Source organism: Anabrus simplex, chromosome 5, assembly GCF_040414725.1.
Source record: "Anabrus simplex isolate iqAnaSimp1 chromosome 5, ASM4041472v1, whole genome shotgun sequence".
NCBI classification, from domain to species: domain Eukaryota; kingdom Metazoa; phylum Arthropoda; class Insecta; order Orthoptera; family Tettigoniidae; genus Anabrus; species Anabrus simplex.
The window spans coordinates 328,906,415-328,929,034 of NC_090269.1; the positions used below are offsets into that span (position 1 = coordinate 328,906,415).

The 22,620-nt window shown below is 39.1% G+C and overlaps 1 protein-coding gene across 1 annotated transcript in view; it reads left to right on the forward strand.

Moving 5' to 3' along the window:
- Positions 1-18,247: 18,247 nt before the first annotated feature.
- The window catches only part of LOC136874064 (UBX domain-containing protein 4), a 104,353-nt gene continuing 99,980 nt past the window's right edge, over positions 18,248-22,620 (forward strand). Inside the window, exons 1-3 of the mRNA XM_067147582.2 lie at positions 18,248-18,574; positions 19,024-19,158; positions 21,109-21,252. Of these exons, the coding sequence (XP_067003683.2) occupies positions 18,493-18,574; positions 19,024-19,158; positions 21,109-21,252 (361 nt within the window). The 5' untranslated portion in view covers positions 18,248-18,492. The remainder of the gene's footprint in view (positions 18,575-19,023; positions 19,159-21,108; positions 21,253-22,620) is intronic.

Consider the following 22,620-nt stretch of genomic DNA (forward strand, 5'->3'; position numbering starts at 1 on the left):
ACTCATAACACCATCAGAGAGATGGAGAGACTCAAGATCGACGTCCTTGGCATTAGCGAAATGCGTTGGCGTCATTCAGGAAAGAGTGTAGTCAGTGGTTATCAGGTATACTATTCTGGTAATGACGATCCTCGCCATCTTAATGGCGTGGGTTTCATCGTACATCGAGACATCAGTAAGTCTGTGAAAACATTTGTACAAGTGTCAGATATAGTATGTTTATTACAGCTTAATGCACGACCAATTTTAGTGAATATCATCCAAGTAGCAAGCAATACTCGAGGTGATCGACTGGTCCAGATGCGCCAGGAGAAGGGCCTTGTTATAGCAAACACATATTTCCAGCTGTCTCCACTTCGCCTATATACGTGGACCTCTAATGCTGACAGCAGTATTAGGAACCAGATTGATTACGGGCCGAATTCATAGACAGGACTTATACGTAAGTGCCACTTATAAACCAGGTTTCATTTCATATTACCTACTTAAGTGTCCCAATTATTGCTACAAGTGGAGCTCCCACACACACATTTAAGTGACTCACTTATGTTGCAGCAATATGGACGATAATGATTTTGCTGAATATTTTGGATTTCATTCATAGAATGCTTTCCGTGCACACAGTAGAGATGGTAAATCCTGTCGAAATGTATGTTACCAACAATTTAAAGAAGGTTTCATCTTAGTAAAGTGACAGTTATGAATATTCTTGTTCCTTTGATTGAGAGAATGGACATAACCTCTGGAGGACTCACCTCCTAATTTCAGGTTATTATTATTATTATTATTATTATTATTATTATTATTATTATTATTATTATTATTATTATTATCACGATCATCATTACCGGTGTTTCGCTTAATTAAATGGAAACGTGTTACAGTTGATAAGTTATCAAGACTGTAGGCCAATGGAATAGTAAAGAAGTTATAAAAATGAACGTGGTGCACTACCACCATTTATTTTAAGGTTGATTTGTGCTAATTATATCAGGTTATCAACCAATTATTTGCCGGATTATACCAGACATTTCTGAAATTATGGCATGGCACATCAAAACATACTATTTACATTTTATTGGAGAAGTAATTAAGCCTATTACAACATAACGGTTACCTACGGATATATTTGTCAAATCATTAAAAGCGTTGTAAGGCTAGATATTCTACATTTGGATGAGTATTTGTATAGGTTCGAGTACCTGGATAACTATAAACATATTATATTAAGAAGAAAATTGGACTCGGCATTGTCCACAACAAGTTTTTCCCACGTCATTCATATTCTGATGGGAAACTGCGTCGGTCTGCTTGTTCTATATTATGTGCATGTTCTTGCATGTGCCGTCTCAGCTCGCTGTTTTGTTATCCGTTCTGATAACCAAATACAATATAGGCGATCTTTTAACCTCAAAAATATCGCGCGGGGTCGTGTGATGTCCTTCGATAAGCAAAACGCAATAGATCATCCCACTATTCGGTAGCCAGAACTACACGATCCAGGAAGCATGGGCATAATATACAGCATTGCCAAATCTCCAGTGATACTTACTGTATCAATGAGAGTGTTTTAAGTGATGTCTATGAAATTTAAATTCATATAAGTGAATACTTTTTATAAGTGATCCCTTATTATTTAAGGGTTCCGCTTATATATAAGTGCTGACTATGAATTCAGTCCTACAGCACAATTAACACGAGGTTCAGACATTCTATCAAATGTGTGAAAACGTACCCTGGTGCTGATATCAACTCAGACCATAGCCTACTGTTTGCTTCCATGTATCTCAGACTGAAGAAATGATATTTAAAGGGAATTTTTAGTCGGATTTAGATCCAGAAGCTTCGGGATCAAGCACTGAAGGATGAAGTTCAGTCAGCCCTACGTGTAAAACTTGCAGAAGTTCAAAACAGCGTTAATGTAAATGATGTTGAAGGAACTTGGAATCACATCAAATGTGCAATTAACGACGTAAGTCAAACAAAATTAATGGATGCTGAAAGAAGGAAAAACAAGCCGTGGATGGCAAAAGAAATCCTGAAACCAATGGACCAGAGAAGGTCTTTTAAGAACAAATATCCTGTAAAGGACAACAGTTTTCAGAAGTTAGTACGACAAAAAATAAGGAATGCAAAAGAACACAACTCTCTGATGAATGCAACGAAATAGAATTAATTAATTCAAAACGTGATCTTTTAACATGTACAAGAAAGTGAAACAAGTAACCGGTGCATATAACAAGAAGGGTAGTGGATTCTTCCTTAATAAGAATGGTGACATCTTAGCGAGCACAGAAGAGAAAGTGAAGGAATGGATGAAATATGTACAAAATCGCTTCTTGGATCGCAGAAATTTGGATCATGTTGCTTGGGCAGACGATGGTGTGAATATCACACGTGCAGAAGTAGAGTATGCCACAAAAACAGCGAAGAATGGGAAGGCTCCAGGTCCTGATGAGATGTATACTGAGATATTGAAACTGCTTGAGAAAGAAAAATCCCTTTCATTATTAGTTGAACTATTCAACAGTATCCACCGCAGTGGAACCATTCCTCGAGACTGGCTCAAATAGATTTTCGTAATATTGCCTAAGAAAGCCAATGCAAAATTCTTTAATGAACATAGAACAATTAGTTTGATGAGCCACGTTCTGAAAGTATTCCTAAAGGTCTTGCATGCGAGAATTTATCATAAATGTGAGGAGAATATCGGAACCTCACAGTTTGGCTTGAGACATGGTTTTGGTACTAGAGATGGATTATTCAGTCTGCAGGTATTAGTCCAACGGTGCCGAGATGTCAATGTCGATGTTTTTGCTTGTTTCATCGATTACGAAAAAGCCTTCGATACAGTCCGCCATGACGAACTTATGAACATTCCTCGAGAATTAGTACTTGATGGGCGGGACGTCCGTATTATTGGTAATCTCTACTGGAACCAGAGTGCTGGCATAGGAGTTGATGGTCGTGTCTCGGAAGAAGTCTCAATTATGAAAGGAGTTCACCAAAGTCTATTCAGAAAAGGTTTTTCGAGATGCTCTTTACGGAAAGACTCAAGGAGTTGTGGTTAATGGTTTAATCATAAATAACATCAGGTACCGTACGCCGATGACACTGTATTACTTGCAACCAATCTCCAGGATCTACAGGAACTATTTAATGCTGTCACTGAAGCCATCAACGCCATGGGCTTGAGGCTTAATGTAAAAAAGGCCAAGTGGATGGTTATAAGTAGGAAAGAGGATGGCATTCGAGGTAATCTCACAGCAGCAAAGGACCAGATCGCAAGAGTGGCAACATTTAAACACATGGGATGTCACATCAATGATGACTGGGACCTTACTCACGAGATCCTATGCAGAATTGAGCAGGCCAGAACTTCTTTTCAGAGACTTAGAAAACTTTTGACAAGCCGTGATCTTTCCATTACTCTACAGACACGACTACTTCGGTGCTACGTTTTCTGTTATACGGCGTTGAGGCATGGACACTAACTGATACCACGTGCAAGAAGTTGCAAGCATTTTAAATGTGGGTGTACCGAAGAATGCTGAAGATACCTTGGACAGCTAAAATGACCAATATAGACGTTTTGCACCGTATGAACAAAGAATCAGAAATTTTCACTACCATCGAGAGAAGGAAGCTAGAATACTTTGGTCATATGATGAGGAACGGTAAATACCACCTTCTGCAAGCAATACTCCAAGGGAAATTTAATGGAAAACGTGGTCCGGGGAGAAGTAGGACATCGGGGCTCAGCAACTTGAGCCAAAGTTTGGGGTGACAAAGCTTACTCTGTTCAGAACAGCTATGAACAAATAACAGATCATGGTACTGATCGCCAACGTTTTGCGACGACATGGCACATGACGTAGAAGAAGAAGAACATTAAAATAAAATGTTGCTACTTTTATTCCTTCCCCTTGAGCTAACTCGCTTCTTTCCGGATAATTTTTCGCCCTTTTCTTTCTGTTCCGCTTTAAAATCAGCAATCGTGAGTGCATCTATATTATTTCCCAGCTCTTTCAGCACATTATCAGAATATGGTAATTTAATTTCTATGCATTTAAAGTAACAGTTTCGTTTCGTTTCGATTATCATAAATTTAGAAATTCTCCATATGAGTCTCATGTAAAACAGTCGAGAAACGGAAAGCACATACCGTGTATTTACCCAGGGAGTCATCAACATCATCACTGGTGGTCTGCCTATCAGCAGGTCTTCGCATGAATTCTCCACACTGTGGACATTCTCTTTGTCTTCCAATAGCTTTTATTCACCTTTACACTGTCCACTAACTGATACTACCTTTTCCTTCCTCTCTTCAGTTTCCCTTGTATCTTCCCTTCCAATCTTCGGTTATTAAACAATTTCGTCGCAAGCAGTAGCCTAACCAATTTTTCTTCCGTCTTTGAATGCATTCCAGCATCGTTCTCCTTCCTTCACTCACTCTTTTTTAATACTTCCTCATTACCCATGGAGTAAAGAACTGTATTGCCATTATGCTGCCTAGCGGACAAGTTTTGCGTGAGACATCCTTATTGGTCTTGAGTTTATCCAGTCGGCCGTGGTTTACCCTATGGGACGAATCTAGCTGAATATGGACTTTTGAGCTGAAATGTTGGCTATTATGCACTGACTAAATGTGTATTATCCGCACACTTTATCTTGGTGTATTTCAGTCACGCAGTGATAGTGGTACGGTACACTACTCTACTTGTGCGAGTCAGTGGTGCGCGGTAGTGATAATCACTTGTGTTTTCGTTCAAGTGTGGTGCGGGAGTGACAAGCAATGGAGACCGACAGTGAGGAACGTCGGCGGTAACCGGGAATTCCTTACGAGTGGAGCGTGAAATTGTCGTACCTATGGAAGAGGAACCCATAACTAATTCCTCTAGTAATACGACACGACAGCAAGGTTCTCAGTCAACTGAGTCTGATGTACAGAGGCGTAACACGGAAGTGGTAGACCGTTCTAATTCCGAACAATCTAACAATCAATCCGAGGCGTCCCAAGTGGCTTCTACCCCGGAATATTGTAATCGCTTTCATCACGGACCTTTCTTTGTATTTGTTGAATCTATAAACGAGCAAAACATCGGCAATTTACACCCTATGGCACTTGGTCGCCGATTTTACGAAACTAAACTCAATGTCAAATAGATCCAACGTAAAGGACGTAATCGACTACAAGTTACTTTCCATACGGCTTCTCAAGCAAACGCATTTTTGAGTAATCCTATGCTTGAAACCCTCAAAATTAAAGCTTACATTCCATCCTCACAAGTGTTAAGAGTAGGCATTATTCGTGGAATTGAAAAAAGTGTATCGACTGATGACATATTACAGTACCTGGAATCCGAGGCACCAGTTAAAAGCGTGCAACGACTTAATCGCCGTGCAATTCAAGATGGCGAAACCAAATACTTTCCTACGGGTTCAGTAAAAATTGTTTTCAGATCACAAACATTACCATCCCATGTCGCCTTATATAAGGTGTACATGGAAGTTGAACCTTAGATCTTTTCACCCATTCGCTGTCGCAAATGCCAGCGCTATGGGCATACAATTCGGCAATGTCAAGCGAAAAACGCTCGTTGTGGGAAATGTGCACAACAACATGAAAGCCAGGCGTGTACCGAGCAATTTACACAATGTGCGCACTGTAAGAAAAACCATGTCACAGGTTCCTCAATTTGTCCTGAACATAAGTATCAGGTCACCATTAAAAATTAATGAGTACTGAACACATATCTTTTCCCGAAGCTAAAGCCCGAATCGCCCTTCCAATTTATCATTCCGAGCAACAAGAACTTCAGTTCCCTCCTCTATCGTCAAATACCCCATCCCCTTCGACTCCAAACCCGCGTAAGCGTAAGTTCACCCAAGTAATCATGCAATCTCCCCCTCCTACACCAGAACCCGGTTTCGACCGACAAGGACACATGGCCATTCTGCGAAACGAACCTTCGGTTCCAGTACATTCGATCCCGTCAACGAGTGCCATGCAACAACCTCTGCAACTAGCATATCCCTCAAGTGCGCCCACATCTGTTAGGCAGCAACCCTCCGCAACCCCTCAAGATATACATTATCCTCCTTCCAAGGAACGCCTTCAACAAGAAATCCAGCAATTGCTGGTAATGTTAATCCAAAGTATGGGTCACGAGCCTCAACTTCACCATGTATTATATAAACTACGAGACTCTATCATGAACATACTAGCATGATTACTTTACTCCAATGGAATTGTCGAAGTGCCGCCTCTAAAAGACATGAGTTACAAATATTGCTGAATGAAACACGAGCTCATTTTATCTGCTTACAAGAAACGTGGTTTCAACCGCATTTCATTTTTCGATTACGAGGTTATCAAGTTTTCCGACATGACGGTAACGGCTTTGATGGAGTTGCCACATGTGTTCATACTTCCTTATCAGTTACACATTTATCTTTACAATATATCATCCCGCACACTTATGCTGTAGGAATAGTACACCATAATACTTGTTTCATAAACATCTATTGCCCTCCCCACATTTACATTACTCAGAATCAATGGATTCATTTCTTTCAACAATTTGACACATTTCCACATCTTTTCCTTCTTGGTGATTTTAATTGCCACCACACAGAATGGGGATGTATGGTGGATACAATCAAAGGTTCTAATTTACTTACTACTTCAACTCATCAGAATTTGTTCCTTTTAAATGACGGCTCCCCGACCCGTTTAACTCCGCCTGGATCTCCAACCAGCGCAGTAGACCTTACTTTCTGCAGCACAACTCTGGCCCCTGTCACCACCTGGCATACATTATCTGATACTCACACTAGTGACCACTTCCCAATTCTCATCACATATGGTATTCACCCACCACATTCCCAGTTTCGGACACCCTCCTGTATAAGTAACGTCCGATCTTATAAAAATTTTAATGTTTCTAACTATCAATCATACCTCAATTATATTTTGCAGCAGAAACACAAGTCCCCTCTTTCCTTTTCCCTCTTACTCCCTTATTTAACCCAATATTTAAACATATTTCATCCGTGTCGACCATTAAACGTGACGACCCATCCACAGGAATATGCACTAAAATGGTGGGATAAATAATGTCACGATCTTATTCATAAGCGCAAACAATTATTCAAACAATATCGCCAATCAATGACGCAGCAGCATTATTTTCAATTGCGAAATCATATTGCGAAAACAAAGCTCGTCTTTAATGCAAAAAAAACGAAAAGCTTGGCAATCTTTTATTTCTCAATTAACTCCACAACTTCCAGCAACGAAATTTTGGAACGCGATCCGCATGATAACGAGAACTTTCCAATACCAAACTTCTTCCGCTTATCCGCGACAAGTTCTAGAAGACTTTTTATACACCCTTGCCCCTGTTACAGTAAATCCATTCCTTCTACCCACCTCACAGAATAATTCTTGTTCTTTTATTTCCCTTTTGATTCCAATTACATATAATGAATTACACTCTGTATTATGTACCGTTAATAGCTCATCACCAGGACCTGATGCAATTACTTATCAAATGCTCAAGGCCCTACCCCCCCCCCCCCCATGTCCAAATTTATTTACTCAAATATTATAATAGTATTTTCGAGACACTACATGTACCAGCAACATGGAACGAGTTTTTCATCACACCCATTTTGAAACCAACAAAACGACCTACCGAACCTGAAAATTTCCGAGGCATAGTTCTGGGATCGTGTATACGTAAAGTCTTTTGTAAAATCCTTATGAAACGAATGGCGTGGGTATTGGAATATCACTCGCTATTACCCAAGTATCAGTTCGCCTTTCGACGTGGTAATAGTAGACAAGACCCTATCATTATTTTTTTACTCGACATCTTATTAGCAAAATGGCGGAAACAATCTATAGTGGCAGTTTTTTTGGATATTAAAGGTGCCTATGATGCTGTGTTATTGCATATCCTCTGGGAGAAATTATTTAGTGCTGGATTCCCCATCCAGTTCCTTTCTATTTTAAATCAACTATTTACTAATCGCCGGTTAACTATTAAATCTCCCCAACACACAATAGGGAACATGCATGATCCGGGGTTTTAATTAAAAATATGCTAATCTGATTCAAAATTTCATGCAGAATTCAAAAATGTGATCAGAATGTACAAATAATAACTCCAAACATGATAAAAATCTACGAAAATGTCACGTCACGCAAGTACGCGATCTCATTGGTCTGACGTCATCGTACAGGTTGACTGAATTAGCAGACGAAATAACACATAGTGTGCTGTGAGAAGCAGGATACACTTCGCGTATTTCTACTTTACGTTAGTGTCTAGTATGGTTAAATTCGAGGTCTATACATTGGATAATGATCTGAGTGGTATATTTTAGACTTAAAATGAATCCTGCGCAGACAGTGAGGCAGACACCTTATAAATGGTGTAGAGTTCCGATGTGCAATAGCACATCGCATACCATACCAAACAAATTGTTTATACATGTTCCAAAGACGCTAAAACTAGGGAGAAATGGATTTTGGCGAGCCGGAGAACTGCTGGTGATATATCGGAAAAGTCTACAGTTAATTTTTTTGAAGATTTTAACGTAAGATGAATTTGTTTGAATTTTCAAATCACTTTTCCGTGTCAGCTGTTCTAGTGGTAAAACGTTAAATTTTAATGTATGATGCTTTATTTCAATGCTTCAATTACATCTTGGAATATGAAAGTAATAAACAGTGCATTAAATAATGCTGATTATTAAAGTATTCTCCAAACCTAACCTACGTTTTGGTTGATCCATGTCAAGATAATAAATCAAAGGGGTTATGAACCATTTTGACAGCTCTAATTCTATAAATATATCTTGGCATGGGACAGTTATGTATGTCTTTATTGAAGAGCTTAATTGGTAAAGAAATTTAGGCTATATCTAAATACACAATAATGTAACAAAGAATAGGCGTGTACATCATGAAAGGAAACAACGTGAATTTAACAAATGTATAACTCTACACACAACCAATGCTTGTCTGTTGGGGTCTTATAAGTTAACAATGCTCAATTATAATAATTATCATAATATTAATGAAATAAATAACATAATTGCACACAGATGAAAATAGTGATGTAGGTGTTTAAAATATTATCCAACTTAGCCTAAGTTTTAGGTTATACAAGCCAAGTCAATAAACCGAAGGGAAAAATACCGCGCGAGTTGGCCGTGCGGTTAGGAGCGCGCAGCTGTGAGCTCGCATCCGGGAGATAGAAGGTTTTGAACCCCACTGCCGGCAGCCCTGAAGATGGTTTCCGTGGTTTCCCATTTTCACACCAGGCAAATGCTGAGGCTGTACCTAAGGCCACGGCCGCTTTGTTCCCATTCCTAGGCCTTTCCTAGACCTATATGTGACGGTGTGACGTAAAGAAAAAAGTAAAAGTCACAGCACCCAAAGACATTCCTGTACTGAGCGACTAAAATGTCACCAGGACACTTTTCTTTCCTGATATGCTCAGCTTGTTAAAAGCCAAATGTAATTAATGTTATGGCTTCACGCCCCGCTAATTACTTCTACTATTTTCGGAGACGCCGATGTGCAGGAATTTAGTCCTGCAGGAGTTCTTTTACGTGCCAGTAAATCTACCGACACGAGGCTGACGTATTTGAGCACCAACTACCACCGGACTGAACCAGAATCGAACCTGCCAAGTTGGGGTCAGAAGGCCAGCACCTCAACCGTCTGAACCACTCAGCCCAACTTGTGAAAACTAGATGAAGTCATATTTATCTTTATCATGTTTAACTTTTTCCCTCCACAAAGATATTTAATTCTCTTTCATGGGCCCCGGAAGTGGGTAGGCCAGTTGCCCCAACCATAAATATATATTTTTTCAGAAATGATAGGTTATAGACCTACAGTACTATGATCTTTCTTTCTTTCCTTCTTTCTTTCTTTCTTAATCAGTTTATCCTTCAGGGTTGGTTTTCTCTCGGACTCAGCGAGGGATTTCACCTCTACCACTTCAAGGGCAGTGTCCTGGAACGTGAGACTTTGAGTATGGTGATGAAACTGGTGAGGAGGGCCATTACCTCTCCCAGGCGGCCTCACCTGTTATGCTCAACAGGGGCCTTGTTGGAGGATGGGAGGATCGGAAGGGATAGACAAGGAAGAGGGAAGGAAACGGCCGTGGTCTTGGGTGTCTGGAGGAGAAGTAGGAAAATACGAAAAACCACTTCGAGGATGGCTGAGGTGGGATTCGAAACCTTTCTACTCAGTTGACCTCCCGAGGCTGAGTAGACCCCGTTCCAGCCCTCGTACTATTTGTTTTCAACTTTCATGGCAGAGCCGGGAATCGAAACCGGGCCTCCGGGAGTGGCACACATTAACCACTACACCACAGAAGCGGACTAGTACTATAATGCTACCTATATGTTTATGTTAGTGCTGAAATCCGATTTCTTACTTTACTAATGCTGAAAGCCCGAAAATGTAATGTTATTCTTTAATAGGGGAATCAGTCTAGAAGGAAATGTTGAAAGTGATGTGATATCTATCCAGGTTCGTTGTTATCCTAATACTATGGTTTACAGTACATTGCACGTATATAAAGGACGCCACTTACAAACTTGCTTGTTATCCGCTAATTTCTGCGGCCACAAAAGTCACATTTTTCAAGAATGATTACATCTACACATAGTAGATTGTCTGACTGTGCTGTTTTGAACCTTTCTTCTGTCATTTCAAAGTTATTCGCGATCATGAATAATAAACAATCGGCTTTTAGCAACGGCTGATGCACAACGGCTGGTAGAGCTCCATGCGGTACTGGATCGTGACGTCACAGCGCGCCGCTTACGTCAGAGGCCGTTTCACTCGCCTTGCGGAAAGGCACTATTAAATATTTTTTAATGGTAGAAAACAAGGCAACATACCACAATGTAATACGTTTACGTACTATTTCATTGGTGTACTTTTCAAAAAAATATTTTTGAAAATGATGCATGTTCCCAATTGATAGCCGTTACACATCACAAGGTTTACCACAGGGTTCGATACTCAGTGGAACTTTGTTTGCCCTTTACATGAAAGAGCTCGAATCTCTTGTGATTCCACACGCTCGAATTCTAGCTTACGCGGATGATTATGTTATTTATTGTTCTGACTCCCACATTGACCTGTGTAGAGCCACAATATCTCGGGTTTTAAGTTTAGTCTTTCAGTGGCTCACGGCCCATGGACTTTCACTTTCTATACCTAAATGTGCAGCGATGATCTTTACATATAAACGAACCTTTGATAAAAGCCCTATTAACTTTGACACTTATAGCATTCCCTTGGTTTCACAACACTTATATTTAGAAATATATATCGATCAAAAACTCACATGGCAAACTCATATACGGCATCTTATTCGGAAATCTGATCGTTATATCACCATCTTACGAACGGTAACGAAACGTGCATGGGGTGCTGACCCTTTGTCAGCACTACAGCTATATCATGCAACCATTCGGTCCATACTTGATTATAGCGCCCACATTATTGATTTAACCTCTAAACATAGTTTATTAGCTTTGGATCGTCTCCAATTTTCAGCACTACGTATCAGTGTGGGTGCCCTCCGCACAACACCAACTAACGCTTTATTAGTAGAAACTACGGAAGAACCACTGTATATTCGCAGGATAAAACTTTCCAAAAAATTCCTACTTAAACATATTAGTAGAACGAACTCCCTTATTGTCCCTAAATTACAATTATTATATGAATATTATCAACAGCGTCCTCCTCCCAATCATCGGTATCCCGCCATATATATGGCTTATGCTGAAATCCACCATCTTAATGAGACTATATTTCGTACACCACGCGTTAATACGTATTCATACCACTATGATATTCAAACATTCCGTCCTTCTATTATCATTGCCCCCTCTGATGCATCAAACCCATCAATGTCTACACCTTATCCCACATTATACGCTCATAAGAAATTTAAAAGTCCCATAACCTCACCAGATTACCACCTATTTACCGATGGGTCAAAATCAAATACTGGAGTCGGAGCAGCATTTTACGATCCACAACTACACACTAGCTTTAAATATCCGTTACCTAATAATTTAACTATCTTTACAGCAGAATTATATGCCATATACCAAGCCCTCGTATATGTTCAACAGTTGCAATCCAAAAAAATAAATATATTCAGCGATTCTCAACGTGTTTTACAAGCTCTGCAATCACTCGCCCCTCATACAAATACATATGTCTACGATGTTAAGTCTCTTCTATTTCGACTTGAAACATCCGGTTTTGTTATAACGCTAATATGGATTAAAGGGCATAATCGGCACGTAGGCAACGATATGGCCTATATAGCAGCGAAAGACGCCAGTGCAGATACCGCGAATATATTACAAATCAAAATTCCGATTCCCGACTTCTTTCCACATATCAAAACTGCAGCTCAACACACATGGTGCACACAATGGCGATTATCTGCTCGTACGAAAGGTCAACATTACTATCAAATTCAACCGAGTATTCCCAAACTGCCGTGGTTTGCAAATGGTACTTATACACGACGTCACATTACCAATATCATTCGATTACGTTTTAATCATGCCTTAACCCCAGTATATTTAACTCGATTTCACATTACGAACGACCCAACTTGTTCCTGCGGAGAATCTCAGGGCGATAGTGACCACCTGTTTTTTCATTGCCCCCAATATGCACATCACCAGGCCATTTTAATGCAGAAATTACTTAAAGTTCACGTACCTTTCCCTACACGACTTTCAGTTTTGTTGCACCAACCTTCGCCTATGATCATTATTATTTTAAACGAATACCTTGATAACACTCACATAAAATTGTAATTATGATCTAGTTTTTCAGTTGTTTTGTTCCGACATGTTTGTGAGGTGGCACTTCTATATGTTCCTGGTGAGTGGATACTGTATCAAGGTTTTTATTACTTTCCGATCTTGTACAGTGTAACACGTTACTCCTATTCCAGCTTACTAAGTTATTTGTGTCTCTGCTCAGTACCGAATGTAATACTTCCATGAACCTATTTATACCCGATTCCCGACTTCTTTCCACATATCAAAACTGCAGCTCAACACACATGGTGCACACAATGGCGATTATCTGCTCGTATGAAAGGTCAACATTACTATCAAATTCAACCGAGTATTCCCAAACTGCCGTGGTTTGCAAATGGTACTTATACACGACGTCACATTACCAATATCATTCGATTACGTTTTAATCATGCCTTAAGTGCATCTATCTATGTGTGATCATGCTAAAATCAGGCATTAGTGATGTAATCGTGTGCTTTTGTGATATAAGTGTAATATATTAATGGTCTCGTGACTGGGAAAGAATTTATTGAATCCCAAATAAATATCCGCAAGACAAGACAAGATCTTGGTGCATTTGTGTACGCTGGTGAGGAGTAAGGAGGGAGCCAAGACCAACTACAATATATCAGACCTTAACCGACCTATCGAAACTGTCCGTAATGGCGGCAGCTGGAGTGCTAGCATGCGTTTGTTTTGATTTGTGTAAGCCGTGTTGTTACCAAGTATTTACGGAAATTTGAATATTATTAATCGTACATTATATTTATTTATAGTCTTAAGAAGGTTATAGATCCGCTTTCAGTGCCGTAAGAAGCTATTTGTTCTCAAAGAGCTTATTTATTCCAACAATATCGGTGGTGATTAGGTTAATGTGGATTCTCGTGTTCTTGTCTGAAAGTATTTTCTTTATTTTTAGTTACCTATGCAGTATGTTTATAGTTTAATGTGCTGTGTGCCTGGATGTAAGTAAGAGCTTAAGTGTTCCCGTTTCCAAAAGACCTAGTATTAAGACAAAATTGGGTTAAAAGCATTCGTAAGGAAAACTTCGAACCGAATCATAGGACTAACAATGTTGTGTGGATTAATCATTTTAACATTTTTGAAATCAAATGTATTGTTAGGGATGACATTATATACCCATAGAAGGTGGTGATCTAATTCGAGTGCCGCGCATACTTCCGAAGTTGAAACTAATGATGCCTATCCTAGCATTTGCCTTATCAGCCAACGTACCTTACTACAAAGAACATTAAATCAGTCCCAGGACTAAAATTTGAGACTAAATTAATCTTAAACGGTGACGCAAGAATGATGTAATAAATTTTCAACGTTTTAAAATGAACATGCGTAAACTAAACCTAACCCCATTTCCCGTGGAGTGAACACGAGGATTGTGTTCTTTTATACAAAATACGATTATGCCATCAATTCTGGTGAGTTTTAAGCTGACGAGTGCTTTAGATGGTCAAGTGTATCATACAAATATCGCTTGTACCTACTCAACAATACAGGTGGATTTTGGAGGGTTGAAATTTTGTTGGAGAAATTTGTTTGCGTGTTTTACATAATGGGCTGTGGTTAATGGTGGTGTTACATAGTATTTCATATAAGGTTACCGTAATAATGTTCTTTGTTAACATCTATATATCGTATTTGCTGACCGGAGATTGATATGTGAAATATTTTTATACTCTCTGTTTCAACCTGATGTTGATACAATAATTCTCCTTTCGTAATTTTCCCCTCTGAAATTTAATTTAGACTTACAATACGCTTTAACGCTAGTTTTGGTGTTTAATTATTCATATTTTGAGTTAGTGAGATGCATTTCATGACGTTTGACTTGTGATATTTTCTTTAGGTGACTCGAAATAAACATGCATAACCTTTCTTTCAACCTCTCATATCGCACGCCGATGTCCGCCATGTTTATTCTGGATTACGGTCTGATGTAATTGTAGTTGGTCTTGAGCAACGAGCTAGAAAGAGGACTATAGAGTGGCTAATATGGCTGCTACAGCGCTCTGGGTGGTGCCAAGACGAAATAGCGACTCCATAGTTTAAGCGCCTTTCTTCCGCTTACTATGCGTTACTTTTAATAGATTAGATCGAATAAATTATGCTCTCTACGTGTGTGGCAAGCTAATGCATAAATTGTAGGAAAAACACGACGAATGTAATCATATTTCAAATAATATTTTTTTTATACTAAAGTACACAGTTATGGGCGATTAGCAGAATTACGTTGCCTGTGTAGCACAATCCAGCACGTGTAGGGTAGGCCTACTTTTATTTTCTTGTAGGAACTCACCAGACAGCCAGACATGATGAACTGTATCCTGCCTGGCTGAGTGACTCAGACGGTAGAGCGCTGGATTTCTGAGCTAAGTTGGCATATTTGGTATTTGAAGGTGCTCAGATACGTCACCCTTCTATCAGTAGATTTACTAGCACGGAAGGGAACTCCGGCGGGACATATGTCCGCCACTTCAACGTCTCCGAAAACCGTACTAAGTAGTTGGTAGGACGAAAAACTAATAACACTATTTATTATTACATTGTATCTTACAGAGCACATTTCCCCAGCATTTTGAAAAAGAAGTAATGTGAACAAATACTTATTTTTCGTAAATTATTATTAGTTTTACGTCCTACTAACTACTTTTTCTGATAAGCCGAGTTGCCTGAATGTAGTCCCGCAGGAGTTCTTTTGCGTGCCAGTAAATCTACTGACACGAGGCTGAGGGATTTGAGCACCGTCAGATACAATCGTATTGAGCTAGGCTCGAACCTGCCAAGTTGCTTTGTGTCCGGCTCCTTGGCTGAATGATCAGCGTGCTGGCCTTTGGTTCAGAGGGTCCCAGATTCGACCGAGTTGAGGATTTTTACCGGGTAGTTGACAGTTAATTCCTCTGGATCGGCGACTGGAAAATCTTCTTCATCTACACACAACAGAACATACTACAAACCACCACAGAAACACGTAATAGTAAATACATCACTCCACCTAGGGTTGGCGTCGTCGTCCGGAAGGGTATCCGGTCGTAGAATTAGGCTAAATCCATACAAATGCCAAATCCAGGTAACTGGCAAAAAACCAGGATTTATTATTATTATTATTATTATTATTATTATTATTATTATTATTATTATTATTATTATTATTATTATTATTATTATTATTATTATTATTAAAGTTATAGCAGCCTCCGTGGCTCAGACGGCAGCGCGTCGGCCTCTCACCGCTGGATACCGTGGTTCAAATCCCGGTCACACCGTGTGAGATTTGTGCTGGACAAAGCGGAGGCGGGACAGGTTTTTCTCCGGGTACTCCGGTTTTCTCTGTCATCTTCCATTCCAGCAACACTCTCCATTCTCATTTCATAGCATCCATCAGTCATTAGTAAATCACTTTGGGAGTGGCGACCCCATCGCACTAACAGCCTACATCTGGTTCATTCATTACATTCCTGACCCGGTCAATGACTGGAAAACAGGTTGTAGGTTTTCATTTTCATTAAAGTTATATGAATTATTTCTCGATGTTGTTATATTACTTTGTTCAAGGTTTTCTGTTTTATATTTTCATTCCCTGTATGTAGGTCTAAATTTGTTTAATGGCAATGTACTATTGTGATATGTTTTGTAATTAGGGCTACCGTACTGGAAATGCACTCATTTTTTTCTTTCTTTCTTTATACAATATGTAAGACGGAGCTCGATAGCTGCAGTCGCTTAAGTGCGGCCAGTATCCACTATTCGGGTGATAGTGGGTTAGAACTCCACTATCGGCAGCCCTGAAGATGGTTTCCTGTGGTTTCCCATTTTCACACCAGGCAAATGCTGCGGCTGTACCTTAATTACGGCCACGGCCGATTCCTTCCTATTCGTAGCCCTTTCCTGCCCCATCGTCGCCATAAGACTTATCTGTGTCGATGCGTCGTAAACCAATAGCAAAAAAAAAATGTAAGTATGTAGTCTGTACCTTGTATTTTTAATGTCCTTTTAAACAGGCATTATGCATCTTTGAGTGTTTCTCTAATAAAAATAACTGTGAAACTGTATTTATTCCCGCAGCTTCTGTACTTGCTTCATCACACGCCCACTCGATTTGATCGCTTACAATATGGTGGACGTGGCTTTCAAGTAGATTCAAATATGGCGGTCCAATAGCCACTCTATAGTCCTCTTTCTAGCTCGTTGGTCTTGAGGGAGCTGTCCCGGTATCGATAGTGCTGCCTGGTGCTGCCAACTGAATGAAAATGAAATCTGAATTGAATCGAGAATATGATCGATCGATATGAAATTTCTAAACCGTTATCATCTTAGGCCAACAACTATGTCACATACACATTATATAACATTATAAAACATTTCTCAATGTGAATCTTGTTCCTAGCAAGAATTCTATACTTTGGCTTTGTTGTGTAAACAACAACAGTTCTAGTACGTAAAGTGTACGCCAGATGTTGCACTACGATGCTTAAGCGATTCATAGTTTGTGTTTCAAAGGTTGCCAGTACGAATCTCGAAGATCGCCGAGGTCGACCGATTCAGCACTAGGGTGTAAATGCACCAAGATAAAGTGTGCGGATATTACTAGTGGCGGCAAACTATCGTTAGTATTCGCCATCGATATTTTCAGATATTAAGAGCTCTACTATCGATAGTAATCGATAGTTTTTAAAAAGTGGAACGAATCATATCATTATGCCCGAAAATAAAACATTTATTGAAGACGATCCACAAAAAATCAGTAGAAAGCACGAATATTTCATGCTATGTAATTTCTGAAATTCAAATCGGAATCACTCAAAAATCTCTTCAGGGGCACGTCCGAGACATTCTTGGGCTGCACGCGCTTACCCATTACGTGAACGCCCAAGAAATTCTCGTTCAGCTGCAGTGTTCATTTTGCTATCTCCCGACGTTTTCTCGGGTATTATAATATCTTTGGAAAATGTTTTATAGCATTCTCAGCAGATAGCAGGAGAGTTTTTCAGTTGCTTTCATGAAGTCTTTGACCTAAAATGTACCTATTTTCTCTCGCCTACATACAGTCTCTGACAACATATAAATATCCTTTTTTTTTTTTTTTTCCCGTATTGGCATCAACTCAACTAAGGTTAGGTTGAATGGAGAATCCCACCTTCCAAAATGCTAAATAGTCTTTCTGCCGGCACCGAAGTCGCAGGTACGCAGAGATACTTAAATGCACACCTATGAATTGAAACAAACTCCTCAACAGCTGAGCACACAAAAAAAAAAAAAATCTATCGTTGACTATCGATAATAGGCAACTGACTATCGATGTATGACGATAGTGGTCGTTATCGATAACTATCGATAGCGCTATCGATAGTTTTCCGCCTCTAATGTGTACTATAACAGTGTAGGTAAAGAAATAAACGTCATCGCTAGAACTTAGTGAAAAATAAACTTTGTTCATTGAAAGCGTCGAAATTTTGAGTGGCAGTGCGGAATTTGTTGTGCCGAGCTTTTAAGTGTAAAATCGGGTGTTTCATTTCCAGAAAAAAGGAAAGAACTCCAATTTCATTTCCTGAGAAGAGGCATATCATTTTCGCTTTCTTGTTTCGTCAGATAGTAGTGTTTGTTATGCGGTGGTTCGAGGGAAGTATTGCCGAAGCTGTTGCAGCCTGCAAATCAAGACGAGCTGTATTTGTCGTCTTTGTTGAAGGTTGGTTTTAAAGTAATCAGTATCCATAAAAGTATTATTTGAAAATTTACCATGGTGCAACTGTATTACTGCGAGGTGGCATTAAATTTGATCTGATGACGTAATCGTTTCCTACTCATCGCAGCCAATCTTACTAAAAATATTGCTGGATTGTACACATCCTGACACAAGAAGTGATCGGCTGAAAATGTCTTAAGTCCTCAAGTACGGACACATGACCAGAAGAAAGGGGTTTGATGGGTTGTAAGTACTTGGAGGTTATGGGAGGGACACACTGCGTTTCTGCGCTTCAAGAACTATTTTTGAATGATAATTTTCACTAGGATTCCCTGAACGCTAGGTTAAGCTCGGTTCAGTTTTTGTGTCTTAAGGATGTGTACTCTATTTAGTAACTTGTTGCCTGGAGTGATCTTGATGTACTGGTACTTACATGTTCTGTTTCTTCACAGGTCAAGATGATTCATCAAGGAAGACATTGGCAACTCTTGAGGATAGTACTATATCTTCCCAGCTTGAATCAGACGACTTCATAGTGATTAAACTAGATAGTGGAAGTGAGAGTTATCGTCAGTTTGCACAAATATGTATCCTTTATGTTCAGGAGTGTTTTGACTTCAGGTGTGGGTGGCAGTTCCATATCTGGTTCGGATGTTGGAATCATAGGAAAATAACGTTTTACGATATCTGAAGTAGCAGAAAGGAAAGAGCCTTCCTCGATGCTTGCCGGGGACCAAACCACCTGCCCAAGAAGGTCTTCTTACTGTAGTTTGAGACTGTCTTGGTTTTAATTCTTCTGTACAAGTAGGAATACTTACTTTGAGGGGTGAGTCTCCAAATAGTCCCCCTCCCACACCGATACCGACACGTAATAAATACTTTATTAATATATTATCCTCAATACGGTTCCATTATGAGATTAATTACATGTAACGTAATAAATACTCCGCCCAGTTCTACTCTCCCTCAACTCGCCCCCCTCCCTCCGTCACACCCATACAACACGCGAAGTAGAAACTCCAGTCAGACCAACGCTGCTAACAAAACAAGATAGATACTCACACGGCATTTGAGTAAGTATCCAATTTTATGCAATCCACAACACTGTACAATCACATACATTTTAAACACACACATCAAATACGTCTTTTTATTCTTTTGCAATTTAACAACATTCTATCCGTCGAGATTCCTACAACATCTGCAAGACTAAACTTATACGTGAAAATCAACACAATTTTCGAACACAGATAAATCTCCAACTTATTCTCCATTTCAATGATTACGCCAGAGTGTATCTTAAATCAATTCAACTCAACGAAGAAACACCATTTACTTCTTCTTAACCTAAATTTAACAGTTGGAACGTATAATTTAAAACAAAATTCATCCTCTGACTACTTAGCAGCGACCACGGCAAATATTACTGACTTTCACTAAGAAAAGGAACCATTTCAGTTCCAGATACATGCCGATTTTAAAAACTTCTTATCACAAATAATTTTTTAGACAATATTGTAAAATATACTACAATAATTTTATCATGTGCTCATACTTCCCATGTCATATTTCTTAACTACTGTTTCAAAGAATTTTTTTTTTAAATATCACAACATATCTCATCTCAATTTTTCATAAACAATAGTGTAATCATTCTTTAAAAAATTGTTTGTTTTAAGATTAACTAATGTGCTGATGATGCCCAATAAGAAGGGCAAAACATGTTCACAACTTTTCAATCTTTTATGATTATTTAACCACAAAACGTGGTATTGTAGGTGTTGAATAGGTGAATAATAAATGTATACTTTGTAAATTGAATGTGATCACTGTTGTCAATACGGACCAAAAAATGAGATTAATGACTTGTAATACCAACAAGGTTACCAATACACCCATTTGCTGCCCATTTTTCATCTCTCCTCTCACTTTTTCACATTTCACTCCTCCATTTCACCTTCCTATAGATGCCCTGTACTGCACTAGTGGATCGCCCATGTTCAGCACTCTACTCCGTACATCCGCTCACTCCACTGCCTCACTCATGGCTGAAGTGTTGCATGTTCTTTTGTGTTTACTTTGGGCACCTTTGTAAGTACATTTTAATATGCTCCATTATGTGAACAGTACGTTTAGGGTGCAGTTAGATAAATGTTTATTGCAGACTGTGAATTCTCAAACATTTCCGAAGCCTCTTGTTTTGTGCTGTAAAAAATGCAATCTTACAAGTATTATTATATTTGGTGCTTTATATTGCTATTATCTGTTTACATTTTATATATTTTAATTCATTAATGTGTGTTTACTAGAACACATAGTCAGTACATTGAAATTACTACTTTGGCATTTTCTAATCCATATTTCCAGCAGCAGTCCGTGGGACCTCACGTTAGTAACTCTGCACATAATTTGATCGTCAGTAGTTAAGGGTTAAATGAGCTATTACTGTATTTCTTGTGTTTTTTTTAAATATCTGTGTGCTTTTGATGTAGTATACAGTATAATTATGCAGTAGTATTGTTCCTTAACTTAATAAGACCAACTTGTTCCTGTTCCATCTGTATTCTTCATTGGTGCAAATGGCACACCCTTGGAGGTTGTTGCTGGTGAAATAGCTGTTGCAGATTTAGCTGGTCGAATTAAATCAGTTCTAGCAAAATGTGGAAAATCTAGTTGTGATGGTAAGTACAGTATTTTGGTATACAGTGAAAAGTAAATTTTTATACATGAATGCCTTGTGTAGATTTTGGTAATCATGAGTATAAAGGAAGGATCACTTCTGAGTTGTAAGTAAATGTATTCTACATCACTTGGTTGTGGTAGGTGTTTTTTGCAAGATGATGAGATTATCTTCCCAAGTGAATGGTCTTAATGTTCGAATTATTACCAAATAACATCTGAACCATTAATGTATTTGGGAATTAAACTTCTCACTACATGGTGCAACATTTCAGGAGGAAAAAAAAAAAAAAAGAGAGAGAGAGAGAGAGAGAGAGAGTGTGTGTGTGTGTGTTTTTTTTAATTCCTGATGTTCTGCCTCAATGGAGGTGTATTCCACAGTCTTGCTCTTGAGATATCCATTATGAACAAGTTGTCACAGACTGATTGGGTAATGATGGGAAGTGGTATTGTGTCCAACTCATCCTAAGTTTATCGGTTTTGGCACTCTGTCATGGTTGGCATGTTAAAGATCTCTGGTGCCACCCTCAGTATTGGGAGTCCAATCTTCTTGAACCAGGCATTTTTGTCAATTTCCTATTTTACCTTCTTCTTGAGACGCCGTTTCCGAGCGGAGGTTGGCGATCCACGTAACTAGCTCTGATCTTGACAGCGCAAAATGGAATGCCATTTCTGAAGTACAGCAGTGCCATCTTCGAAGGTCTTTCAGCCATGAACTTCTTCTCCCAACAGATCTCTTCCCCTGTATTTTCCCTTCGATAATAAGCTGTAATAACTGATACCTCTCATGATATGTCCTAGATATTGCGTTTTCCTCTGTTTTATGGTGAGCAGTAGTTCTTTTTGCTTTTTCATCCGACGAAGGACCTCGGCATTTGAGATTTTCATTTCCCAGGATATCCGCAAGAGACAGCGATACAGGAACATTTCAAAGGCATCAATACGTTTTTCTATGATTGGATCCAGAGTCCAGCTTTCACATCCATATAGGAGAACAGAAAATATATAGCAGCGGATAATACGAATTCGTAGTTGGAGACTGAGATCTGACCTCACAAAGAATATCTTCATGGTAATGAATTGTTTGCTGGCCTGCTCAATTCTAGATATTATCTCCCGTTTGGAGTTACATTGGTCATCCAAGATGGTACCCAGATATTTGCTCAACTATTTTATCTTTTATTGTGAGATTTGTCCGAATTGTCTTCTTAGAGAACACCATCAGTTTCGTCTTTGAGGGGTTAACATATAATCCAAACTCTTCACTGTGCTGAACTAAGGAGTTTATCATGCACTGAGGGCAGGCATGTCATCAGGTATGACAACAGTATCATCTGCATATCTGATGTTGTTGATGATTTTCCCGTTAA